The 27,029-nt window shown below is 44.6% G+C and overlaps 5 protein-coding genes across 5 annotated transcripts; all 5 read right to left on the bottom strand.

Annotated features, from left to right (window-relative positions):
* Positions 1-1,164: 1,164 nt before the first annotated feature.
* Positions 1,165-3,561, bottom strand: LOC114204197 (protocadherin beta-10-like). The gene has a single exon (XM_028097364.2). It carries the CDS (start codon positions 3,559-3,561, stop codon positions 1,165-1,167), a length of 2,397 nt encoding a protein of 798 aa, XP_027953165.2.
* Positions 3,562-5,759: 2,198 nt separating this feature from the next.
* Positions 5,760-8,147, bottom strand: LOC148164326 (protocadherin beta-8-like). The gene has a single exon (XM_088023622.1). It carries the CDS (start codon positions 8,145-8,147, stop codon positions 5,760-5,762), a length of 2,388 nt encoding a protein of 795 aa, XP_087879748.1.
* A 2,797-nt stretch (positions 8,148-10,944) lies between these two features.
* On the bottom strand, positions 10,945-13,332 carry PCDHB7 (protocadherin beta 7). Its single transcript, XM_028097283.2, has one exon. It carries the CDS (start codon positions 13,330-13,332, stop codon positions 10,945-10,947), a length of 2,388 nt encoding a protein of 795 aa, XP_027953084.2.
* A 5,510-nt stretch (positions 13,333-18,842) lies between these two features.
* Positions 18,843-21,242, bottom strand: LOC114202615 (protocadherin beta-17-like). The gene has a single exon (XM_028095907.2). The coding sequence runs from the start codon at positions 21,240-21,242 to the stop codon at positions 18,843-18,845; it is 2,400 nt and encodes a 799-aa protein (XP_027951708.2).
* Positions 21,243-24,318: 3,076 nt separating this feature from the next.
* PCDHB6 (protocadherin beta 6) lies at positions 24,319-26,709 on the bottom strand. The gene has a single exon (XM_028095910.2). It carries the CDS (start codon positions 26,707-26,709, stop codon positions 24,319-24,321), a length of 2,391 nt encoding a protein of 796 aa, XP_027951711.1.
* Positions 26,710-27,029: the final 320 nt, after the last annotated feature.

The following is a 27,029-nucleotide window of genomic DNA, read 5'->3' as shown; positions in this document are numbered from 1 at the left end:
AAATAAATTGATACGTATCTGACATTTTTTAATATTTAAGAGAAACGTTATTCAAATGAGAGTATGAAAAATCAATAATAGTAAAAAGAAAATGATGCAAGTGAAAACAATGGTCAACCCTCAGAATGAAGTTTTTCAAGAAAGGAAATGTAATCATATTAAACTAATGTGTATTTTGAAGTAATCTTGGTAATACAGACAAAAACTACTAGTTTAACTTAAAAAAGTGACACCTCTATTGGGAGAATAAGAGAGAGGGCACATGAAATGTTTGGATATGTGTTAGTTGGAAAGTAGAGAAGTTAAATCCTTTTTTATCATAAGAAGTGATTAAAGTATAAACTGAATGTTATGATACAGTGGTATAAACATACTACTTAGAAATATTGAGAGCAATTCTAGAGAAACTACTCTGTAGGAGGGGCCTGGAGATTGAAGAATTTATTGTTTTTCTTCATGACTTTTAGTTCATCTTGATTTTAAATTTTCCTAACAACTAAAATAAATTTACAAAATGAAATGAAAAGTGATTATCTTTCCAACAGTCCACCAATATTCTCACAAAAATTTTCAAAATGTTTTTATTTTCATTTTCATGCAGACTATTACATTTTCTTGGAATTGTAAGACATGACTTATTTTTACATGTCAGCAAAAGTGAACACTAGAAAAAGGTAAGAGTAGTGTATTTAAGGGAAATGAAATCATAATATGACTACAAGGTATCTTGTGAGTCCAATATCACTCACAAGATGATCTCATTGTGTCATGAGCAGTGTAATAGAAAAATATTTATTTTTAAATGCTATATGACATGGTTTTTAAATATATGATTAAATAGAATGTTAGATAAGGTCAAAAGTGCGGGTATGTCTTCTTACGTGAAGGAAGTACAAGGTGATTAGGATCAAGAGATTAGTGTATGAAATATACTTAAGAAATAATAACTAAATGCTTGCACATTTTGAAATGGTTAAACCTTAAAACTATTATTTAGAAAAGGGTGCTAATTAAAGCTACCTATTGATTAATGCAAAAAGGATGAAATAACATTGTAAAACAGTTATATAGCACTTAAAATTAGGCTTGAAACTGCAAAATAACTAGGAGTTTTAAAACTAAACTAATATGGATATTAGAGTACAACACTTAAAAAAAGAATTCTTACTGAAAATTAAATCCATAGCTATTTCGAAAGGTGGGCTTTTCCTCATTATTCCTTCCAGAGCTCTGTGCCTGGATATTGGGGATAATGGGCTTGAGGAACTTGAATTCATTGGTCCCAGATCCTCCCGTCAGACACACCTCGTACTGGTAGCTGTGGGACAGGGTCCCCGCGCCGCTGACGTCCACCAGGTGGCCCGGAAAGGGGCCCTCGGGCACCGAGCAGCCGCCCCCCGACGCCGCCCGGCTCCTCCTGCACAGCCGCACCGCCACGAACACCAGCACCGAGAACAGGAAGAGCGACGACACCGACGCCAAGGCGACCACCAGGTAGACGGTGAGCGGGTCGGCGCGGGCCTCGGCCGCCGCCGCGTCCGGGAGCGGCAGGTAGGGCTGCGAGAAGCCGTCCACCAGCAGCACGTGCAGCGTGACGCTGGCCGACAGCGGCGGCTCGCCATTGTCCTTGACCAGCACCACCAGCCTGTGCTTGACGGCGTCGCGCTCGCTCAGCAGCCTGGCCGTGCGCACCTCGCCGCTGTGCGCCCACACGCCGAACAGCCCGGGCTCCGTGGCCTTGAGCAGCTGGTACGACAGCCAGGCGTTCTGGCCCGAGTCACCGTCCACCGCCACCACCTTGGTCACCAGGTAGCCCGCCTCGGCCGCCCTGGGCACCAGCTCGGTGCAGGGCGCGGAGCCGTTCTGCAGCGGGTACAGCACGAAGGGCGAGTTGTCGTTGTCGTCCACCACGAGCACGCGCACCAGCGCCTGGCTGCTGAGCGCCGGCGAGCCGCGGTCGGCCGCGCCCACGCGGAACTCGAACGCCCGCAGCGCCTCGAAATCCAGGGACCTGAGCGCGAACAGCTGCCCGTTGTCCGCGTTGATGGACACCAGCGAGGCCAGCGGCAGCTGCGGGTCCTGGGGCGGCAGCAGCGAGTAGGTGACCTGCGCGTTGGCGCCCGAGTCTCTGTCGGTGGCGCTCACGCTGCCGATGTGCAGGGCGGGGCTGTTGTTCTCGCGCACCCGCAGGGTGTAGGCGGCTTGGCTGAAGGCCGGGGCGTTGTCGTTGACGTCGGAGACCGTCACCGTTATGTTGTGCTGGGTTTTCAGCCTGGGGGTCCCCAGGTCGGTGACGGTGATGGTGATGTTGTACTCGGCCTGGCTCTCTCTATCCAGCCCTCCTTCTGTCATTAGGATGTAAAAATTTTCCAGAGAGGGTTTTAGAAGGAATGGCAGATTATCTCGAATGTAGCAAAGCATCTTTCCGTTTTCTCCAGAATCTCTATCTTTAATTCTAAAAACAGCCAGTACGATCTCAGGAGAATTCTCAGCAACGTAGTCGGAAAGTGACGATATGATCAGTTCAGGGGGATTGTCATTGATATCTAATACCTCCACCAAAACCGTACATGTTGCAGTAAGGCCCCCTCCATCCATTGCCTGTATATTTATTTTGTAAGACTTTACTAGCTCATAGTCAAGCAACGCTGTGAGAACAATGTTCCCAGAAAAAGGATTGACTTGAAAGGTTGTTCGTATATCTTCAGAAGCATCAAAAAGTGAATAGGATATGTCTGCATTGACTCCAGAATCTACATCTCCCGCAGAGACTTTTGCAATAAGGGACCCTACTGGGCTGTTCTCTGGGGCCTGGGTCTCATAGATTGTCTGAGAAAACTGGGGGGCATTATCATTGATGTCCAGGATCACAATTCGTATTGTGGTGGTCCCAGACCTGGGTGGAGAACCACCATCCAGTGCCGTGAGTGTTAAACTGAGCTCATGCTGCTTCTCCCGATCCAGTGCCTTATCCAACACTAGCTCTGGATATATCATGCCTTCATCACTGTCACTAATTTTAATATGGAAAAAAGAGTTTGGGTTGATGGTGTAGCTGTGGATACCGTTAAGTCCTCCATCTGCATCCTGTGCTCTTTCTAGTCGAAATGCTGTCCCTTCAGCTGTATTTTCTAATATTTTTAAGACTGTCTCTTGGTCCCGAAACATTGGTGAATGATCATTTATGTCCCTGACCCTCAGCTCAGCTCGGTAAATCTGAAAGGGGTTATCCATTAAAATTTGGAAATATAGCATACAGGGCTCTGTGAGGCCACACAGCTTCTCCCGGTCCAGTTTTTCATTCGTGAGCAAATCTCCAGTCTGAGAATCCAGGAGCAGGTGTTGTTTGTTGTCATCAGAGACCACCCGGGCTCCCCTTGCAATGAACTCCTGGTCCCCTAGCCCCAGATCCTTTGCCAGATTGACCACAAATGATCCTCTCTCTGTTTCCTCTGTTACCGAATATCGTCCAAACCCAGAACCTGCCAAGGATACTCCCCCACAAAGAAAGACAAATAGGACTTGCCTTTGTCTTGGCCAGCACAACGCTCCAGCCTCCATTGTTTCTTCAGACGTCTTTTGTCAATGTTGGTCACAATCACTGCTCCCAGCATAAAGAACCAGCAGTAGCAACCCCCAGACCTACGCCATGTATAGCAGGGGTCTGGGTTTTTCCTTTTCCCAATCTTGAACCACTACAGGTTTTCTCCCAGCTCATCTGCCCTGATCTTCCTTTTCTGTTAACGACTTCCGCAGCATTCCCAGTCCAGGGTGGGTGGGGTTGGGTTGGTTTTGTTTTGTTTTGTTTTGTTTTGTCTCTTTAGCCTGCAGCGCCACCGCGTGGCCTCCAACAGACTCAAATGGCTATACCTAATGTGTGTGTGTATATTTGGAATTTTTTTCTTTAGTGACTCATTTAAATATTTTGTTTTTCTTTTCTTTTTGTTTGTTTTGTAGAAAGCAATGTTAAGATAGAGTACTGTTCACATTGTTGAGATTTTTCACTGCTTCATAGGAAAAGTTAAAAATTCAATACTTAGAAATGTTTCTAGCAGTTAACTGTCCACCTCATCATGCAACCTTTAGTTCTGTAGTAGGTCCTTCACTCCTGACACTACTCCCATGCAATGTCATGAGCCAAAGGGAAAATAGTGGTGACATCTGGGACCACTGAAATAACAGATTTTACTTTTCTAAAAACATAGGGCATAAAACAACAGATTTTACTGTTCCAAAAATATTGACCAAAACTGACAAAAGAAACTTGTTTCACACATTCTTCAACAATTTTTTTCAACATCTAATTACATTGCCTAAATAGAATCAGAAAGAAGGATTAAGGCTGTCCCTCCTGTGCTCCCATAAAAACTTGTATAATTGCCCTGTAAATATTATTGCTTCCTGTTTCATACCAATTTGTCCCTTCTTCAGGCCAACCTGTCACTATGTAAGGAAAGAAACCATGTCTTAGTCATCTTAGGTTTGCAAATCAGACACTCAATGCTTGTTGTATTAAAGCATGGATAAACAAACCCTACTTAGTAGGATATGAAACAATTTTCAGTGCCTTAAATCCTCACCATTTGAAAACTATTCTTTCACTCACTCATTCTTAACAATTGCTGTTTCCTTTCTTTCATATGACTTTGTTTTTTAATATTAGCTTTAAAATTACTTACAGAATTAATGAAGGGACTGATCTTTATTTTAAGGTCCCTCTTAATTAACATCTAGTGGGATCTAATTACTCTGTGTCAAGTAAAAGGGAGGAGAAGAACAGACCACCCTAATGCCTATCCGAACACTACTGAAAGTAAGAACAGCATGATAACATCTGCCTCAAAGAAATTTTTATTCAAAGGCCTAATATCTAGAAAGAAGATCTATTTTTCCCATAAGCTAGGAATACAGATTAAATTGAGGGATATTGTACAGGGAAAGGGATAGAGAATGCCAAAAACTGAAATTGCTGACATAAAAGCCACACCATACAAACCTCTGATGACTTCTACTATTTTTTTTCCCTATTACTGAATGGGACTCTGTTGTTAGCCATAAAAACTTAACAGGGATCTCTGGTATTTTTCATACAGAATTTAAAATAACAAATATATTAAATGTTTCTACACAATGCTATAGAACACCTAAACTTTGCTTTCTTTGTCTCCAAACTTAAACACATATACACACACTATCTTACAGAGGTGGTTCTTCTTATATAGATAAGACTTAATAGAGATTTATGTGTCATATCACACAACAGAAGAATTTTAAATATGCAGGTACCAATACAGGGAAAATGGAACTTTTTAAAAAAGTAATATAGGTGTTTAAAAATGCTATAATAAAAACTGAGGTTGTTAAACAAAAAAAAACCAGTTTTAAAAGGAAAAGAGAATATCAAATAATAAATGCATAGATCACAGGCAGATTATTTTATTAACTGAACAAGTTCTATGAACTAAAAAACATAAGTACAAAGTCAATAAAGACATTTATAAAGTGGGAAAATGTTAATAATACCATCTTTGAAGGTAGAGCCTATTTCACTTATTGGGATTCCACTGAAAAATACTTCATTGGGCTAAAATATGAGGGAAAAGAAATTTGTGAAGATAGGCATAAAATTGGAAATTGAAGATGAACCAAATAGAGAAAATTAAACAACACCTTATTGGTGGTGATGGGCATAAACGATTTAGTTAATAAAAAAAAAAACTAGAAGTTAATGTGTTTATTAAACAGGTTCCTAGCAATAATTATATCCCCAAACTATTTCGGAAGGAGGAATTTTTTTCCACTTCCCTCCCTGTGCTCTGAAGCTGAGGATTAGGGATAATGGGCTTGAGGAACTTGAATTCATTGGTCCCCGAGTCTCCCCTCAGACACACCTCGTACTGGTAGCTGTGGGACAGGGTCCCCGCGCCGCTGACGTCCACCAGGTGGCCCGGAAAGGGGCCCTCGGGCACCGAGCAGCCGCCCCCCGACGCCGCCCGGCTCCTCCTGCACAGCCGCACCGCCACGAACACCAGCACCGAGAACAGGAAGAGCGACGACACCGACGCCAAGGCGACCACCAGGTAGACGGTGAGCGGGTCGGCGCGGGCCTCGGCCGCCGCCGCGTCCGGGAGCGGCAGGTAGGGCTGCGAGAAGCCGTCCACCAGCAGCACGTGCAGCGTGACGCTGGCCGACAGCGGCGGCTCGCCATTGTCCTTGACCAGCACCACCAGCCTGTGCTTGACGGCGTCGCGCTCGCTCAGCAGCCTGGCCGTGCGCACCTCGCCGCTGTGCGCCCACACGCCGAACAGCCCGGGCTCCGTGGCCTTGAGCAGCTGGTACGACAGCCAGGCGTTCTGGCCCGAGTCGCCGTCCACCGCCACCACCTTGGTCACCAGGTAGCCCGCCTCGGCCGCCCTGGGCACCAGCTCGGTGCAGGGCGCGGAGCCGTTCTGCAGCGGGTACAGCACGAAGGGCGAGTTGTCGTTGTCGTCCACCACGAGCACGCGCACCAGCGCCTGGCTGCTGAGCGCCGGCGAGCCGCGGTCGGCCGCGCCCACGCGGAACTCGAACGCCCGCAGCGCCTCGAAATCCAGGGACCTGAGCGCGAACAGCTGCCCGTTGTCCGCGTTGATGGACACCAGCGAGGCCAGCGGCAGCTGCGGGTCCTGGGGCGGCAGCAGCGAGTAGGTGACCTGCGCGTTGGCGCCCGAGTCTCTGTCCGTGGCGCTCACGCTGCCGATGTGCAGGGCGGGGCTGTTGTTCTCGCGCACCCGCAGGGTGTAGGCGGCTTGGCTGAAGGCCGGGGCGTTGTCGTTGACGTCGGAGACCGTCACCGTTATGTTGTGCTGGGTTTTCAGCCTGGGGGTCCCCAGGTCGGTGACGGTGATGGTGATGTTGTACTCGGCCTGGCTCTCTCTATCCAGTGGTCTCTCTGTTACTAGGGTGTAAAAATTTTCCAAGGAAGATTTCAGAAGAAAGGGTAGATCATCTTGAATGGAGCAATTTATTTTCCCGTTTTCTTCTGAATCAAGGTCTGAAACACTGAGAACTGCAACCACAGCCTCAGGCGAGTTCTCAGGTATATGTCTAGTAAATGCAGACACGGTGACTTCCGGGGCATTGTCGTTCACATCCATGACTTGAGTCAGAACGGTGCATTTTCCGGAAAGGCTGCCAGCATCTCTGGCCTCAATATTGACCTCATAGAACTGTATTCTTTCGAAATCAAGTTGTTTTTTCAGTCGAATTTTTCCTGTCTTGTGGTGGATCTCAAAGGTTTTGCAAATCTCTTCAGAAGCCTGGAAAAGTGAATAGGAAATCTCTCCGTTGATTCCTGTGTCTACATCGGTAGCAGAGACTGTGACAATCAGGAAGCCAATGGGACTGTCCTCAGGAATCTGTACCCTATATAGAGGCTGCTCAAATTCGGGGGCGTTATCGTTGATGTCCACGACTTCGATGTAGATCTGAGCAATGCCAGACCTGGGTGGAGAGCCGCCATCCTGAGCTGTAAGGGTTAACCTGAGCTCAGGTTCCTGCTCCCGATCTAGGGCTTTGTCCAGCACCAATTCAGGATATTTACTGCCATCGCTGCGTTTGCGGGTAAGGACCCCAAAGTAGGAATTGGGGCTAATTACATAGTTCTCAATATTATTTCGGCCCACGTCCATATCCTGAGCGTTCTTCAGTGGAAATGTAGTTCCAGGTGGACTGCTCTCTGATATTTTTAACAACATATCTCTGTCTATGAATACTGGGGAATGGTCATTTATGTCTATTACCTGTAACTCAGCTTGAAAAAACTTTAAGGGATTTTCTAGCAACACCTGGAAATGCAGCACACAGGGGTCCGTGTGACCGCACAATTCCTCCCGGTCCAGTTTTTCATTTAGCAACAGATCTCCAGTTTCCCGATCAAGCTGCAAATGTAGTTTGTTCCCTTTGGAAATGACCCTAGCTCCCCGCTTGGAGAGTTCCCTCTGACCCAGACCCAGGTCCTTTACTAAATTGGTTACAAATGCATGACCCTCAGTTTCCTCCACCACAGAATAGCGCCTAGGGTCCAAGCCTGCCTGAGATAAACCCAAGAGGAGAATGAATAAAAGGACTTGCCTTTGTCTGCAAATGAGCTTCCCGCTGGTCTCCATTGTTCTTGTCTGGTAAAGCCTCCCTGGAGGGTGGTTCTGCTGAACTGTAAAGACTTCAGAATCCAAGACTTGTGGCTCTTTCCCAAGATACCTCAGAAATATTCCAGTAAGTGGTCCTATTAGAGGACCCAGCCCTTCCAGTCCTCCCTCCCGTGGCATCCAAGCTTCCCGTGGGCTTCCAGTTTCTGCCGCTTAGTTTTGCCTGTTTATGGAGTCGCAGTTGCAGGGCTGGTTTGTACCTTCTTATCCTGCAGCGCCACCAGGCGTCGTCATAGGATCTTACATTTTCTGGGATGCAAATGGATGCAGTATTCCTAACTCTTGCCTGTATAAACTATATGGAGCCTTACCTTTACTATCCCTAGACTTTATGGTGTAGACAATTGTCTGAGGGCCAGACAAGAGAAAAAACACTAGTAGGGACTTTCTGCTTTTCTACTTTCAGCAAAAAGAAAATATTTATGTAACAACCTAGCTAAGAAGAAAATATATGCAGAAATTCTTTAAAATATACAGGTGGAGTCATATAGAAAACTTTCAGAGTTATATACTTTTGTTGCCATGAACTATTGGAATAATTAGTAGCTATGAACCTTGGACAAATTATTTAAACTTGTCTCAGTTTCCTTATCTGTAAGGTGGAGATATCTACCACATAGGGCTACAGTGAGTTTCCCCATCTTACAGATGAGGAACTGAGGCAGAAAGATATTAACCTGCACACACACACACACACACACACACACACACACACACACACACACACACTGGGCATGTAATTTGATGCCCTCAGGTAGCAGGTTACATGCGTCCATTGCCATGACTAGAAAAACACCCAAGATTCATGTGGTAGGATGCATGAGCAGGATTATTCAGATAGAACTTATCGTGTCAAATGATGAAACAAGGAAAGGCTGGAGAGTTTATCTAATAGAGATATCATCTGTAACTGCAGTGGTGATTCTGTATCTCAGAAGGATGTCCTAATTTTGTTAACTCCTCTTCTTACAGTGTCATTTGTTAAAAAACTTATTATGAGAAATCCAAACCCTATAAAGAAGAATAGTATGATGAATCTCCAGGTACTCATAACTAGCTTCAACAATTATCAATATTTTTCCATATTTGCCCACTTTATCTGCCCATCATTTTCCTATCTCAAACTAAGTTTTCACCCATAAATACTTCATTATGCATCTCCAACTTTTAATGACTTAAAAAAAACCCAACTACAATGCTATTCCCATACCTAAGAAATTAGGTTAACATTATTTAATATCCATCTAGGTTCAAATTTCTCCAGTTCTTTCAAAGTTGTTATGGTTGTTTGAATCAAGACCCAAACAAGATCCACCAAGCATTATATTTCCTTGGTATGTGTCTTAATTTCTTTCATTGTGTAAAATTCCCTCCTCCCTTTTCCCCTTTCATTGATTTGTTGGAAAAATTGGATAATTTTATCCTGACATTATGAAAACAACTTAAGATTTTACTGCTGTGAGGTTTTTTTCTTTTGCCCTTAGGCTATATCCCATTAGTAATTCACAGTTAATAGCACTATTTTAAGAGTTACCGGTACTTCACTTACAATACATTTAGAATAGTTGTGTAAGAATTATCTGGATAATTGTTAAAGAAAAAGCAATGACAGATTATTATGACAAACAAAGCTTCTCAACTCTTCAGAATCTCTAAGCAATTGGATGATAATTTGTTTCTTTAATATGATATATTTAAACCATTCTTTTCTTATACTATCCTGATTCAGCAACTGCAACATATTGAATAGGAAAGTTATTTTTTAAAAAAACTTTAAAATTAAGGAAGGAAATGTGTTTTAAAAGTAGGTAGGGACCACTCGAGAAGTATTACTGCAATGTGAGCAAAAAATAAACTAATGAAACAATCAAAATTATGTATTATTTCTATTCAGGGCCATTAACTTTTCTGTGAAATAAAGGTTTTGTGTTCAGATAACAAGGAGAAAGCACTTCCAATATTTTTTTACTTAAGCTTTGGTCAGATCATAGCTTTAATAATAATAGTTGAATAATTGATCCAGAAAAGCTGGATTATTGGTAAATGAGAACATATAACCAGAGACCACTACATACATTATTATTTCCAAATGTAAAAAGACTGAACAGGAATATTAACATGAGAAGACTTCTTCTCCTTAATCAGGGAGAAACTTGCCAGGTGATATTTAATGACAGAAAACACTATAGCATCATAGCAAGTTCTCAGAGTCAGACAGATCTAGGAGAGATGCTCACCTCTACCATTTATTAGTTGATGACCCTAGTGAATTCACTGAACCTCTCCATAGATGTTGATTTGCTCATTTCTAAAGATACCTCATAGGTGTACTTCTAAGATTAAAAGTGTTAACATAATGTATGATGCATAGTAAGTGCTTTTTAAAAAGCTTTAAAAGATACTCTACAACCAACAGTTCTAAAACTAAGTGTAGTTATAGTACAACACTCCAACTCAAAAAATAAGAGTAGCAATAAACTTTAAAGACAAAACAAACTTAAAACATCTCAAACAAGATTTTCATGTAATAGATTGCAAACAATGTACAATTGTTTGAGATAAACCACAAGACATATACATTCCATGCTTTGTGGAAGTTTCCTAGAGCTAAAGCTGGATCCATTTCTCTGAAGAAATTTGTTCTAGGACTTTAACAATATTTGAAATACTATGAAAGCAATTTTCTACAAGTAACTCAGGATGAATTTCATAATAAAAATATACTTTTACAATATGAGCGTTTATTTTTCATCCTTTATCAGAAACCCAAATCATTCTGACAGGAGGGATATTCTTCCACTTCCCTCCCTGTGATCTGAAACTTCAGATTAGGGATAATGGGCTTGAGGAACTTGAATTCATTGGTCCCCGAGTCTCCCCTCAGACACACCTCGTACTGGTAGCTGTGGGACAGGGTCCCCGCGCCGCTGACGTCCACCAGGTGGCCCGGAAAGGGGCCCTCGGGCACCGAGCAGCCGCCCCCCGACGCCGCCCGGCTCCTCCTGCACAGCCGCACCGCCACGAACACCAGCACCGAGAACAGGAAGAGCGACGACACCGACGCCAAGGCGACCACCAGGTAGACGGTGAGCGGGTCGGCGCGGGCCTCGGCCGCCGCCGCGTCCGGGAGCGGCAGGTAGGGCTGCGAGAAGCCGTCCACCAGCAGCACGTGCAGCGTGACGCTGGCCGACAGCGGCGGCTCGCCATTGTCCTTGACCAGCACCACCAGCCTGTGCTTGACGGCGTCGCGCTCGCTCAGCAGCCTGGCCGTGCGCACCTCGCCGCTGTGCGCCCACACGCCGAACAGCCCGGGCTCCGTGGCCTTGAGCAGCTGGTACGACAGCCAGGCGTTCTGGCCCGAGTCGCCGTCCACCGCCACCACCTTGGTCACCAGGTAGCCCGCCTCGGCCGCCCTGGGCACCAGCTCGGTGCAGGGCGCGGAGCCGTTCTGCAGCGGGTACAGCACGAAGGGCGAGTTGTCGTTGTCGTCCACCACGAGCACGCGCACCAGCGCCTGGCTGCTGAGCGCCGGCGAGCCGCGGTCGGCCGCGCCCACGCGGAACTCGAACGCCCGCAGCGCCTCGAAATCCAGGGACCTGAGCGCGAACAGCTGCCCGTTGTCCGCGTTGATGGACACCAGCGAGGCCAGCGGCAGCTGCGGGTCCTGGGGCGGCAGCAGCGAGTAGGTGACCTGCGCGTTGGCGCCCGAGTCTCTGTCGGTGGCGCTCACGCTGCCGATGTGCAGGGCGGGGCTGTTGTTCTCGCGCACCCGCAGGGTGTAGGCGGCTTGGCTGAAGGCCGGGGCGTTGTCGTTGACGTCGGAGACCGTCACCGTTATGTTGTGCTGGGTTTTCAGCCTGGGGGTCCCCAGGTCGGTGACGGTGATGGTGATGTTGTACTCGGCCTGGCTCTCTCTGTCTAGGGGTCTCTTTGTTACCAGGGTGTAGAAATTCTCTACCGATGGCTTCAGGACGAAGGGGAGATGGTCTTGGACGGAACACACCATCTTTGCATTGTTCCCTGAATCTCTGTCTCTAATCCTAAAGACACCTACTACTGTCTCTGGTGAGTTTTCTGCAATTGGACTAGTAAGTGATGACATGAGCAGTTCCGGTGGATTATCATTTACATCTGTTACATGGACCACCACAGTACATTTTCCAGAAAGCCCTCCACCATCTTTGGCCTGAATAGTTAATGTATAAGTTTGTATTGCCTCGTAGTTCAATTCAGCTTTAAGATGAAGATTGCCAGATGTTGAATTGATTTGAAACGTTTTGAGAATTCTTTCAGTAGCATAAAAAAATGCATAGACTATTTCTCCATTACTTCCTGTATCTAGATCTCTAGCTGACACAGCGACAACCAGCGAGCCAACAGGGCTGTTCTCAGGCACCTGCACCTTGTAAAGGGACTCTACAAATTCAGGGACGTTGTCATTTATGTCCAAAACCAGGATGTGTATGAGGGTGGTTCCCGATCTGGGCGGAGAGCCGCCATCCAAGGCGGTGAGGGTTAACCTGAGCTCAGGAACCTCTTCACGATCCAGCACTCTATCCAGTACCAATTCGGGATAAACATTCCCCTCCCCACTATCACGGATATTAATATGGAAATAGACATTAGAGCTGATGGTGTAGTTTCTCAGGTTGTTGATTCCAACATCTGAATCCTGTGCACTTTCTAGGAGAAATGTTGCCCCTGGAGTGGTACTTTCTAATATGTTCAATGTAATCTCTCGATCTAGAAATACTGGAGAATGATCATTGATGTCTCTGACCCATAGTTCAGCACGGAAAATCTGAAAAGGCTTTTCAAGTAACAACTGGAAAGGCAGCACACACGGCTCTGTGGGTCCGCACAGTTCCTCTCGGTCTAATTTCTCATTTAGAAGCAAATCACCAGTAAGCGGATTGAAGAGTAAAAATCCTATGTTCTCATCTGAAATGATTCTAGATCCCCGAGCTGACAGTTCCCCCGCCCCCAACTCCAGATCAATTGCTAGGTTGGCCAGAAAGGTCCCTCTCTCCGTTTCCTCTGCCACAAAATACCGAAGCGGTTCTGCGCCAGCCCAAGACACTCCCAGAAACACACAAAGAAATAACACTTGCCTTTTCTGCACTGCGCGCACCACTCTGGCCTCCATTATTTGTTTTAGCAATCTTTCAAAACCACGTTCACTCGGCCTCAAGCAGCTCTCAGAAATGGCAGAAACCGAATCCTTAGAAATGAGCTGGATAATAGCAGTGCTCGTGGGGAGGAGTCCCACTTTTCCCCAATTCCATCACCATGGTTTCCTTCCCTCTACTTTTCTTGTCTGGCCAGCTTTCCTCTCAACACTGGAAATTCTTAACATCCTTTGTGCGGTTATTTCCCCCTCTTTTTAGCCAGCAGCGCCACCTTGCGTTTCGTGGATGTTATTCCCTTTTTCAAGAATAGAACAAAAAGATGGCGGATTAGAGGAACTGCAACAGGAGTGATTTTTTTTACCCCCAAGTGTCTTTGCGGTTTTATTATATCTTTTTCCTCAAATGGTCACGGTAATGTTAGTAGTTTACATTGCTTTTCCCTGTGATAGTCTGAATTTGCAGAAAAATAAATTTGTGGTTTTCCTTAATCTGGGAACATGGAATTAAACTCTGGCTTCCCACCAGGAGTAAATCTTAAGAAAACTTTCTCCGGTTTTTAAATGAGTTCGGTTTGGTGGCTTTTCTGGTGGTATATCTATGACTCTCTTTCCCATTTTACTTTTGGTTTTCGATCTGTCCAGGTTTTGTTTACTTTTAAAGTAATTTGTATTTAATTTTATAAGCCATTCATTTTCTCTAGGTTTGCAAAATTCTATTTTTTTATCTTTAGGTATATCCCTATTTGTTAGTAATGTTTAATGTCTTGTCTCCTTTTTATTCTTGGGGAGATTTGCAAGGTCTATATTTTGCTGATATTTTAATATGCATTTTTTCCAAAAAGGTATATGAACTTGGTTCAAAATCAAATATTACTAAGTGGCTTAGAATAAAATACAATTGCTTTCTGCCCTTTCCTTACTTTCCTAGCTCCCTTCCCAATAGCCAGCCACTTTAATCTCTGTTATCTCTTCTGCTTTATTCTGTATTCTGCTGTATTTTGATTAATTTTAGACATTATCAGTTGACTCCTTATGTTGGATTAGGTTTTAGCTCTTGTACACTTTCAAGGTCGGTTCATGCCTTCCTTTAGTTGCAGTATCATTGGGAATATTATTGCGTACAAATTATATTTTCTTTCTCACTTTTTTTCTTGAAGTTAATAATTGCCTTGCTTTTTCATTTACTTGATTTTCTTTTTTTAAGATTTTATTTATTTGAGAGAGAGAGAGCACAAGCAGGGGGAGAGCAAGAGGGAGAGGGAAAGGAAGAAGCAGACTCTCCGCTGAGTGCTGAGTGGGAAGCTGGGCTTGATCCCAGGATGCTGAGATCATGACCTGAGCCAAAGTCAGACGCTTAACTGACTGAGTCACCCAGGTGCCCCTATTTGATTTTCTTTATATTTATCACTTGTTCTTCCTATACCTCCAATTGCTTCCCAGTAGGATTTTCCACATGACCATGCCCATATCTCCTGAGATAGCAATTTTCTTTAAATTGGGTGGTTGTTCCCAAAATGTGCTGCATTGCTATCATCCTGGAACATTTCTTTGCTGTTGTGCTTGGAATTCTCTTTGCCTTTTATTCTGGTTGGATTTCCTATTTTGAGGGTTTTATTTCTTCCTCCTTTTTGGTTTACTCTATGATTTTAATAGATCACATCCTATAATAGTTTCGTTTGATTGAAGAGATGTCAGGAGACTTGCTGATGATATCCTCCAAAATGCCTGTCTCTTGAGTTATACAGCTCCAAATTGGACTAGTTTTCCCTTGAGACACGGTTGTCATCGTGGGATCATCCCTGAACATCATCTAGAGATTCATTTCACTTCTTTTTTCAGTATTCTCTTTTCTGTTTCTTCTGATTTCCTCTCTCTTGGACTACTCTAGCATTTTGATAGATATCTTCTAGTAGTTTCCAGAGAAGAGTGTATGAGAGTTAAATTTTGTTGTGACCTTGAGTATATTAAAATATCTTTAGTCTACCCTTGAACTTGATTGAAAATTTGATTATAGAGTTCTAGGTTGAAAATATTTTTTCTTCAGAATTTTTTAAAAATTTTATTGTTATGTTAATCACATACATTACATCATTAGTTTTTGATGTAGCGTTCCATGATTCATTGTTTGTGCATAACACCCAGTGCTCCACACAGAATGTTTTTCTTCAGAATTTTAAAATATTTTGTCAGTGAGTTCCCAAACCAATGTATTTGTTAAGAACTCTAAGGCGAATCTTATTTTATATCTTCCTGTATGTGACCTATATTTTTACTTCTTGTAGTATTTTGTCATTGCACCAAGCATTTTCAAATTAAACACTGACGTGTCATGGTTTGAGTTTATCTTTATCCATTGACAATTAGTAAGCCCTTTCTACTAGGAAATTAATTTCCCTCAGCTCTTAGAAATTTTCTTGAATTAATTCATGGATAATTCTTTTGTTTCTCTTTCAGTTACTACAAATCAGATGTTGGGCCTCTTTACAATCTCTAATTTCCTTATTTTTTTTCTGTTTGTCATCTTAAAATACCTTTTGCAATATTTCCTGTAATATTTTCTTAACTCTACCTTCAAGCTCTTCTTGAGATTTTCATTTCATTATGTTAATATTTTATAAGAGCCCTCTTTGTTAAAAGGATGTTTTCAAGAGAGCCCTCTGTACTTATTTCTCAGATGTAATAACTTCTTTTCTCATCTGATGATATTAATTATAGTTGGTTTTTTAAAAGATTTTATTTATTTATTTGACAGAGAGAAACACAGCCAGAGAGGGAACACAAGTAGGGGGAGTGGGAGAGGGAGAAGCAGGCTGCCCGCCGAGCAGGGAGCCCGAGGCGGGGCTCAATCCCAGGACCCCGGGATCATGACCTGAGCTGAAGGCAGATGCTTAATGACTGAGCCACCCAGGCACCCCTAATTATAGTTGGGTTTTTTTTCAGGTTTTCTTCTCTGCAAACTTTTTCTCCAGTTTACCTTCTTTCCTCTTTGCTTGGTTTTTGTTTCTGTTTTTCTTTTTAGAAACTTTCTTCAGGTGTCTGTTCTTAATTTAATTTGGTAGACTAAGGAGCTAAGTGATAGGTCTGAGCATGTTGGCAGGGTTTGTCCATTTTAATATGTACTCTAAGGTGAACTGAGAGCACTTGTAGTTGGGGAAACCCCAGTGTTAGTCTGATTAGGTCTTTCTACTTGGACTGGTCAGATTACTCAACTCTATAAAATCTTCTACCGAAAAGGAAAAGGCATAGATTGAAAAGGTAAAGGATTGATGGGAGAAGAGAGGTGGAGATCTACATCACTCAGGATATGTTAGATAATGCTTCAGTATCAAACAACCCCAAATCTCAATGGCCTAAGACAATTAAGGTTGATTCCTTTCTTATACTACATATCCTATACAGTTCAGCATGGAGCCCTTACAGTGGTCAGTCAAGGATCCAGGTTTCTGGAGACTCCATCTCCACCTATGCTTTCAGGATCACTATGTTGGAGAAAGTAAATGTGTTAAACCATGTACAGTCTTTGAAAGCTTTAGCACAGAAGTTATTCATTTCTTCTCACATTTTATTGGCTAAAGGAAATTACATGGTCATACATAATTTAAAGAGGAAATATTGATATTCTGCCAGGGGCGCCTGCATGGCTTAGTTAGTTAACCATCCAACTCTTGATTTCAGCTCAGGTCATGATCTCAGGATCATGAAATTGAGCCCTGAGTCAGACTCCACACTGAGCATGGTGCCTGCTTAAGATTCTCTTTCTGCTCCTCCCCCAACCTTGGTGCGCCCATGCTTTCTCAAAGGAAGGAAGGAAGGAAGAAAGAAGGAAAGAAGGAAGAAAGTTAATTCTGCCATGTGTCTGAGAGAACTGAAACATCAGTGATTGGTCCCAGTGATTATCATAGTGTTTTAACAATCAGTCAGCACTCAATGTTTAGATGGTCACTTATTTCCACCACCCATATTACCCTGCCCTCAATTTTTTGCCAGTGGAACTTCTAATATAATGACTCCCCTTTTTGCTGTCATGAGAAATCAAAATTCCAGGATCAGAGAAATAGGTTGCTCACTGACTGCAATGGGGAAAAGTGATCTGCTACAGATTTAACCATTTTTCAGGCAATTTTAATATGATCCTCCATATTTGGCACCCTATTATCATTTCCAGAGTACCTAGGGCTGACAGCTCCGATGCTTCTGAAAATCCTGCTGTCTAAATAGGATTGGTTCTCAGCTTTTCCCACTTCAGGATTGGTAGTTGGTTTGTCAGTCTACTAAGTCATTCATCTACTTTCTAGCTACTAAGATTTTTCTCTGTTGTCTTCTACCTTATTCTTTCCATTCTTTTAAGTTTATGTTTTTGAAAATAGCTCTTCATTTTTATGTTAATGCACATTTAGAGGAAGTTAAATTAAAGGTACATATCCAATCCACCAATTTAACTAAAAATAAATACCCTTGAATTTTTCAGAGAAATAGATTTATGTTTTATTGGTTAAATCTTCTGTGGCTATTATTCTTCTCCTGAAACCAATATTATACTGTATGTTAACTAACTAGAATTTAATAAAAATTTGAAAATGAAAAAAATTCCTTTGTTTTTTGTTCATATTGAATGTTTGAATCATGTGACTATATATTATTTTAAAAGAATGAGAATCATTATTTACACACCCAAACCATTTATTATAAGTAATCATCAGTCTACTAACATTTTTTCTATTTAACAGGGATTGAATTATTTAAAATAGTATCAGATAGTCTTGTTCAATATCAATTTTGAAAGAAAATACTCAACTTAGAAAACATCCAGATAAAATACTAGTTCCTTTGAGGAAAGACAATAGTGTTTTTATTTTTATCTTTTTTAAAGATTTTATTTATTTATTTGACAGAGAGAGACACAGAGAGAGAGGGAACACAAGCAAGGGGACTGGGAGAGGGAGAAGCAGGCTTCCTGCGGAGCAGGAGCCCCATGCAGGGCTCGATCCTAGGACCCTGAGATCATGACCTGAATCGAACGCAGATGCTTAACGACTGAGCCACCCAGGCGCCCCCAATAGTGTTTTTAAAACAACACTACAGAAACCCAACCATTTCCAAGGTAACAAAAAATTTTGTATGAATGAAAAGTATTTTTAAAATTGAAAGCCATCATTTACAACATAATATGCTGATAATCAGAAAACACAATTCTCTTAGTCATAAGTAGGTATCAGTGAACAAGCTCAAACATCAGGAATCTGAAAACATTTACGACCTCCAAAAATCTGAACCCCCCAAAACTGAAAAACAATATTTCTCCACTATTGTATGAACATGCAAAATGTGACCTGGCTAAAAACAACAACAGCAAAAACAACAAACACCCAGAGATTCAGAATGTAAAATACATCAACAAGTTGAAATAACTATAAATATGACAATAATTTTTAATGTATGAATATGTAGCTCTTTATGTGAACGACCGGGTTGCGAACTAATAAGACATTGGTTATAATTATCATTTATCTCCTTTTAAGGTGATATGCCTAACTGAACCCAAAATGATTTCTTTTAAAGTGAGAGTTTTCCTCGGTGCCCCTACCAGCCCCCTCACCCACGAAACTGGGGAGAATTGGCTTGAGGAATTTGAATTCATTGGTCCCCGAGTCTCCCCTCAGACACACCTCGTACTGGTAGCTGTGGGACAGGGTCCCCGCGCCGCTGACGTCCACCAGGTGGCCCGGAAAGGGGCCCTCGGGCACCGAGCAGCCGCCCCCCGACGCCGCCCGGCTCCTCCTGCACAGCCGCACCGCCACGAACACCAGCACCGAGAACAGGAAGAGCGACGACACCGACGCCAAGGCGACCACCAGGTAGACGGTGAGCGGGTCGGCGCGGGCCTCGGCCGCCGCCGCGTCCGGGAGCGGCAGGTAGGGCTGCGAGAAGCCGTCCACCAGCAGCACGTGCAGCGTGACGCTGGCCGACAGCGGCGGCTCGCCATTGTCCTTGACCAGCACCACCAGCCTGTGCTTGACGGCGTCGCGCTCGCTCAGCAGCCTGGCCGTGCGCACCTCGCCGCTGTGCGCCCACACGCCGAACAGCCCGGGCTCCGTGGCCTTGAGCAGCTGGTACGACAGCCAGGCGTTCTGGCCCGAGTCGCCGTCCACCGCCACCACCTTGGTCACCAGGTAGCCCGCCTCGGCCGCCCTGGGCACCAGCTCGGTGCAGGGCGCGGAGCCGTTCTGCAGCGGGTACAGCACGAAGGGCGAGTTGTCGTTGTCGTCCACCACCAGCACGCGCACCAGCGCCTGGCTGCTGAGCGCCGGCGAGCCGCGGTCGGCCGCGCCCACGCGGAACTCGAACGCCCGCAGCGCCTCGAAATCCAGGGACCTGAGCGCGAACAGCTGCCCGTTGTCCGCGTTGATGGACACCAGCGAGGCCAGCGGCAGCTGCGGGTCCTGGGGCGGCAGCAGCGAGTAGGTGACCTGCGCGTTGGCGCCCGAGTCTCTGTCCGTGGCGCTCACGCTGCCGATGTGCAGGGCGGGGCTGTTGTTCTCGCGCACCCGCAGGGTGTAGGCGGCTTGGCTGAAGGCCGGGGCGTTGTCGTTGACGTCGGAGACCGTCACCGTTATGTTGTGCTGGGTTTTCAGCCTGGGGGTCCCCAGGTCGGTGACGGTGATGGTGATGTTGTACTCGGCCTGGCTCTCTCTGTCCAGCGCTCCTTCAGTTACTAAGGTGTAGAAATTTTCTACAGTAAGTTTCAAAAGGAAGGGGAGATGGTCTTGGATGGAACACATCATTTTGCCATTTTCCCCGGAGTCTGGATCTGAAATTCCAAAAATAGCGACCACGGTATCAGGGGTATTTTCTGGGATATCACTGGTGAATACTGACATAGTCAGTTCGGGCGTGTTGTCGTTTACATCCATCACTTCTATGGCTATAGAGCATTTTCCTGATAGTCCCCCGCCATCTGAAGCCTCAATTTCCATACGATAAGATTGAATTTCCTCAAAATCCAACATTTTTTTTAATCGAATTTCCCCTGTGACTGAGTTTATTTCAAAGGCCTGAATCACTTGATTTGAGGATTGGAAAAATGAGTAGGAGAGCTCTCCAAGGGTCCCAGCATCTAAATCTCTAGCAGTCACAGTGATGACAAGGGACCCTATAGGGCTGTTCTCTGGGATTTGCACCTCATAGAGGAGCTGAGCAAATTCAGGAGCATTATCATTTATGTCCAAGACTACAATGAGAACCTGAGAAGTCCCAGTCCTAGGCGGTGACCCACCATCCATGGCCATGAGCGTTAACCTGAGCTCTGACTCCTCCTCCCGGTCCAGCGCTTTGTCCAGCACCAGCTCAGGGTATCTCCTGCCATCGCTGTGATTTCGAGTGAAAAGGTGGAAATGGGAGTTGTTGCCAATAGTGTAGTTCTGAACTGTATTACTGCCCACGTCTAAATCTTGAGCTATTTTCAAAGGAAATGCAGTCCCTGGACGGCTGCTTTCTGAGATTTTCAGGAGGATTTCATTTTCCAAGAATTTTGGGGCATGGTCATTTATGTCTCGTAGCTGTAGTTCACCTTTAATAAACTGCACTGGGCTTTTTAATAAGACCTGGAAATGCAGTATACATGGATCTGTGTCACCGCACAACTCTTCCCGGTCCAATTTTTCTTTTAGGAGCAAATTCCCACTCTTCTGCTCGAGCTGCAAATACTGTTGATTCCCTTTGGAAAGAATTCGAGCACCCCGCGCGGCCAGCTCCCCCAAGCCAAGCCCCAGATCTTTCGCGAGGTTGGCCACAAAGGAGCCGCTTTCCCTCTCTTCTAGAACCGAATACTTAATGGTCGTACTGCCCACTTCCCACCGTATTAACATTATTAGGATAATAATGGCGGTCACTTGCCTTTTCTGCTGCGCTTTGGGTAGCGTTGTCTCCATCGTTCTTTGGCGTCCAAAAGATGCAGTATTTAATCACAAAGTAATTGCTGTGCAGCCAACTCTACTATCTTGATTCAATAATCTTGAGTTAGTTCCTAACATTGACTGACATGGGGATAGCGGCCTCTCTGAAACCTACTATCCCCCAAGAGTGTAAAACGTTTCCTTTTCAAGTAGCCGGAAACTGCTCAGCTGTTACAGAGGGTGCAGAGTTTTTCCACTTTCTTAACCTGCAGCGCCACCAAGCGTCCTGCCTTACAACTTCAGTTTTTGTGGGTTTTTTGGTAGGTTTTTTTGTTTTCATTTCAAAGCATCATGCAACAGTTAAAACAAAAAGAAAGCCTTTTGGGTTATAAACTCCCCTCCACCCCATTGTGCAGTATTCTTCAGGTGCTAACAATATTTGTGAGAGCAAAAGTAATACTTACATATCTATGTTTATATTCATCTTCTTTAAAGGTACAAGTTCAGTATACAAAACTGCTCAAGACAAATTCATTTATTCATTTAACCAGTATTTCTCTATGCAGGCAGTTTTCTAGCTTCTGGAGATAAAATGGTAAATTAAACACAAAACTCTTGCTCTTGGGTGCTTACATTCAATTACAAAAAAATTGCTGTATTGTGTTAGAAGAAGTTATGAATTTTAAAATCCACTTTCTACTCCCAAATTGCATGTGCCTGTAACTCCTGGAAAAAAATTTTTAAGATTTTATTTATTTATTTGAGAGAGAGAGAGAGCATGAGAGGGGGGAGGGTCAGAGGGAGAAGCTGACTCCCTGCCGAACAGGGAGTCCGACACGGGACTCGATCCTGGCACTCCAGGATCACGACCTGAGCTGAAGGCAGTGGCTTAACCAACTGAGCCACCCAGGCACCCCAAGGTTTTATTTATTTGACACAGAGAGACACAGCGAGAGAGGGAACACAAGCGGGGGCAGTGGGAGAGGGAGAAGCAGGGAGCCTGATGCGGGGCTCGATCCCAGGACTCTGGGATCATGACGCGAGCAGAAGGCAGACGCTCAACGACTGAGCCACCCAGGCGCCCCCTGAAAAAATTTTAAAATGTGATTTCTTGTCAGTCTCTGGGCAATTTTTTCCTTGGTAAATTCACTTTGTGCAATGCCCAGTAAGACTAAGAGGAAATGGCCATTTGTTTTGTTAGAAATCAATGTAAGTTCAGAATTCAGACAATGTCTTTTCTACAAACATGTAGAAGGCAAAAAAATTCAATGGAATCAAAGATATACTTTTTTGGGAAGGGTTTTGATCTGTCAACAGTGGACAGTGGCCCATCCCAGTGTACATCCCCTGGGACTATGGAAATGGGTATATTGAAAAACACCATGGCACCAACTAAAGTCAAGTGGCTGCAGTGACACTAGCAGGAAAAGTAGTTACCCCCAGAGAAGAATGCTTTTCCAAGGAGGAGGGATAAGTATCTAAGAATACAAAACAGTAAGTGTTCCCTACAGTCATTGTTCCAACTGGTAATCATCTATGACAGTTCACTTATTTGGACACAAACCTCAGCCAAATATAATTTAGTTAAGCCTAGTTCCATTTTAATTAAGGATAAGAATAAAATATTCACTCAGCTATCAGTTTAGTATAAATTACCTGACTTTGATGGAGAGTTGAAAAGAGAAATTTTTCTTAAGATACTACAAATAAAACCAACACAAGACAAATATGACCTAAACTGTGAAAGTAAATGATTTTATGATTAATAAAGATTAATGATACTTACACAAAACTTTATTTATGACATTACCTAATAACCTGCCATTAATTACTTAGTTCTTGGCAGGTATCACACATGTAGAAGCTTGAGAAACTAGGAGGAAGAGTTTGAAAAATATACTTTGGGTTTTATTAAATAATACATTTTAAGGAGCACCTGAGTGGCTCAGTCGGTTAAGCGTCTGCCTTCAGCTCAGGTCCTAATCCCAGGGTCCTGGGATCGAACCTATAGCCTGCTTCTCCCTCTCTCTCTGGTTTCTTCTCCCTCTCCCTCTGCCTGCTGCTCTCCCTGCTTGTGCTCTCTCCGTATCAAATAAATAAGTAAAAACTTTAAAAGTATACATTTGAACTTTCAAATTGATAGACAAAGACAAGGAGATAAAATGTACTCTCAACATTTTATATTCTGTAATAGAGTTTAGGGTGTGTGGAGGGTGGTTTCTGTTTAGAAAGAAAGTAAAAGAATGATATTTAATTTCACTTATTGACAAAGGTACTGCATTGTAGAGAGAATATTAACATTTTTCTATATTCCTTGAAAATTAACCTTTGAAATTCACTGTTGGAATGTTAATAATATTCATCAAATATTTATTATGCATTTATAATTGACTTGATATTATTAAAAAATACTATCATAAGCTTACATGAAGCTCACAAACTGGGGTTTAATTTATTGACACTTTTGTGCAAAGTTTATATGCATAGAAAAATGTTTTGACTATTATGGTATATTGAAATACACATAAATATGAATGGCTGTCTTAGCATTTAGCCATCTTTAGTGTATATCTTTAATTATTCACATTATAGCCATTACCCCAAAATGAGACTTACACTGGCAGATTAATAATATCAAACACTCACATTTTATGTTTTTAAAGTAGGCTCTATGCCCAGTATGGGGCTGGAACTCACCACCAAGATCAAGAGTTACATTCTCTACCAACTGAGCCAGCCAGGCACCCCCAAACACTCACACTTTAAAAATTTCCCTACATGGTAATGGTGATGACAGTTATCACCAATAGTTAGATATACAATCTTACTTAAGGGCTTTGTATTACAATTTTTCTAAGACGAATAGATGATTGAATTTCAAGAATTTTAAATTATGCAAGTAAAATTTTACTTTTTATTCAGATTGTCAAATATAGTTGAGAGTAATACAATCTACTAAGCATAATATAGGGAAAACACCGTATATACCCATATCTGATTTTTTTCAACCTAAGGAAGTGTAGTAAAATAATTAAAAAACAAACTATCAATAACATTTAACTAAGTTAAAAGATTTTCAAACTAAGTAGGACTTAATAGGATAATCCAATACTTAACTGAATAGGAAACTATCACGAACCGTGGGGTTTTCCTCCATTTCCTTTCCAGTGCCCTGAGGAGGGAAGTTGGGAATAATGGGCTTGAGGAACTTGAACTCGCTGGTCCCAGATCCTCGCCTCAGACACACCTCGTACTGGTAGCTATGGGACAGGGTCCCCGCGCCGCTGACGTCCACCAGGTGGCCCGGAAAGGGGCCCTCGGGCACCGAGCAGCCGCCCCCCGACGCCGCCCGGCTCCTCCTGCACAGCCGCACCGCCACGAACACCAGCACCGAGAACAGGAAGAGCGACGACACCGACGCCAAGGCGACCACCAGGTAGACGGTGAGCGGGTCGGCGCGGGCCTCGGCCGCCGCCGCGTCCGGGAGCGGCAGGTAGGGCTGCGAGAAGCCGTCCACCAGCAGCACGTGCAGCGTGACGCTGGCCGACAGCGGCGGCTCGCCATTGTCCTTGACCAGCACCACCAGCCTGTGCTTGACGGCGTCGCGCTCGCTCAGCAGCCTGGCCGTGCGCACCTCGCCGCTGTGCGCCCACACGCCGAACAGCCCGGGCTCCGTGGCCTTGAGCAGCTGGTACGACAGCCAGGCGTTCTGGCCCGAGTCGCCGTCCACCGCCACCACCTTGGTCACCAGGTAGCCCGCCTCGGCCGCCCTGGGCACCAGCTCGGTGCAGGGCGCGGAGCCGTTCTGCAGCGGGTACAGCACGAAGGGCGAGTTGTCGTTGTCGTCCACCACCAGCACGCGCACCAGCGCCTGGCTGCTGAGCGCCGGCGAGCCGCGGTCGGCCGCGCCCACGCGGAACTCGAACGCCCGCAGCGCCTCGAAATCCAGGGACCTGAGCGCGAACAGCTGCCCGTTGTCCGCGTTGATGGACACCAGCGAGGCCAGCGGCAGCTGCGGGTCCTGGGGCGGCAGCAGCGAGTAGGTGACCTGCGCGTTGGCGCCCGAGTCTCTGTCGGTGGCGCTCACGCTGCCGATGTGCAGGGCGGGGCTGTTGTTCTCGCGCACCCGCAGGGTGTAGGCGGCTTGGCTGAAGGCCGGGGCGTTGTCGTTGACGTCGGAGACCGTCACCGTTATGTTGTGCTGGGTTTTCAGCCTTGGGGTCCCCAGGTCGGTGACGGTGATGGTGATGTTGTACTCGGCCTGGATCTCTCTATCCAGCGCTCCTTCGGTTACCAAGGTGTAGAAATTCTCGACTGATGGTCTTAGAAGAAAGGGGAGATTTTCATCTATAGAACAAATAACCTGTTGATTTTGTCCAGAATCTGCATCTGACACACTGAAAATTGCTACTATGACCTCTGGCAGGTTTTCAGGGAAGGGACTGATGAGTGAGGACATGGTCAGTTGAGGAGTGTTGTCATTTACGTCCAGAACCTTGATGATTAAAGAGCATTTTCCTGATAGTCCCCCGCCATCTGTAGCCTCAATATCCACGTGATATGATTGAAATTCCTCAAAATCCAAAGTCTTTCTCAGTCGAATTTCTCCTGTAATTACGTTTATTTCGAAGGGTTGGTTAATGTCATCTCCCTGAAATAGGGCATAAGATACCTCCCCAAAGGATCCTGCATCTAAATCTGTCGCTGAGACGGTGATAATCAGGGAGCCCAGGGAATTGTTTTCAGGAATTTGTGCCTCATAGAGTTCCTGAGCAAATTCGGGAGCATTGTCATTGATGTCCAAGACCAGGATCTGAATCTCCGTGGTCCCAGACCTGGGCGGAGACCCACCATCCACCGCTGTGAGGGTAAGCCTTAGCTCCCGCTGCTCCTCGCGGTCCAAGGCTTTGTCCAGCACCAGCTCCGGGAACTTCCTGCCATCGCTGCGATTGCGAGTGAGAACGTGAAAATGAGGATTGGAGCTGATTATGTAGCTCTGAAGACTGTTGTTACCAGCATCTAAATCCTGTGCCATTTTCAAAGGAAATAGCTTTCCTGGTGTAGTAATTTCTGATATTTTTAGTAGCATTTCTCTGGCTGGGAACTCTGGGGCGTGGTCATTTATATCTCTGACTCGTAAAGCAGCCTGAAAAAACTGCAAGGGATTTTCCAGTAACACTTGAAAAGGTAGCACGCATGGCTCAGTGGAGCCGCACAGCTCTTCCCGGTCCAGTTTCTCATTTAGCAGTAAATCATAGGTCTTTGGGTCAAGCTGCAAATGCTGTCTGTTCCCCTTGAAAACAACCTGGGCACCCCGCGCAGCCAGTTCTCCTCTCCTGAGTCCCAGGTCCTTTGTCAAATTGGCCACAAACGTGCCAGTTTCTGACTCCTCCAGTACAGAATATTGAATCGATTCTGAACCGGCTTCCCACAAAAGCACCCATATAATGAGAATTGCCACTTGCCTTTTCTTGCGATGTACTTTTGTTCTCGCCATCTCCATTATGTCTGATCCCAGAGGAAAAAATCTTTTTCCAGTCCCCATCATCACGTCCACTACCGACCCTCCGAAATGTCTTTACTGTTGAATTTCGAATTCGTCTTGTAACTTGTCTGGTGACGAGTGCCTTCCTGAGTACTACTATCTTAGCTTCGGCTGTAAATGTGTTCGTATTTTGAGGGGCTTCTGAATAAAATGGGAGTCCACCGAATCTGCAGAGCTCTTATTCACTCTCTTAGCCTGCACTGCCACCAGGCGTTCAAATTATTAACTTCAGGAGGTGCATACAGGCAATACCATTTCCAAAATCTGAGCCTTATAAA

Source organism: Eumetopias jubatus, unplaced genomic scaffold, assembly GCF_037043125.1.
Source record: "Eumetopias jubatus isolate StellerSeaLion01/CBP00866 unplaced genomic scaffold, mEumJub1_p1.0 scaffold_5, whole genome shotgun sequence".
NCBI classification, from domain to species: Eukaryota; Metazoa; Chordata; class Mammalia; order Carnivora; family Otariidae; genus Eumetopias; species Eumetopias jubatus.
The sequence above is the reverse complement of the archived record's forward strand: the minus strand, read 5'-3'. Positions and strand labels throughout refer to the sequence as shown.

Bases quoted from the DNA above. Each gene is read 5' to 3' on its own strand.
- LOC114204197 (XM_028097364.2), bottom strand. From the start codon at position 3,561: ATGGAGGCTGGAGCGTTGTGCTGGCCAAGACAAAGGCAAGTCCTATTT.
- LOC148164326 (XM_088023622.1), bottom strand. From the start codon at position 8,147: ATGGAGACCAGCGGGAAGCTCATTTGCAGACAAAGGCAAGTCCTTTTA.
- PCDHB7 (XM_028097283.2), bottom strand. From the start codon at position 13,332: ATGGAGGCCAGAGTGGTGCGCGCAGTGCAGAAAAGGCAAGTGTTATTT.
- LOC114202615 (XM_028095907.2), bottom strand. From the start codon at position 21,242: ATGGAGACAACGCTACCCAAAGCGCAGCAGAAAAGGCAAGTGACCGCC.
- PCDHB6 (XM_028095910.2), bottom strand. From the start codon at position 26,709: ATGGAGATGGCGAGAACAAAAGTACATCGCAAGAAAAGGCAAGTGGCA.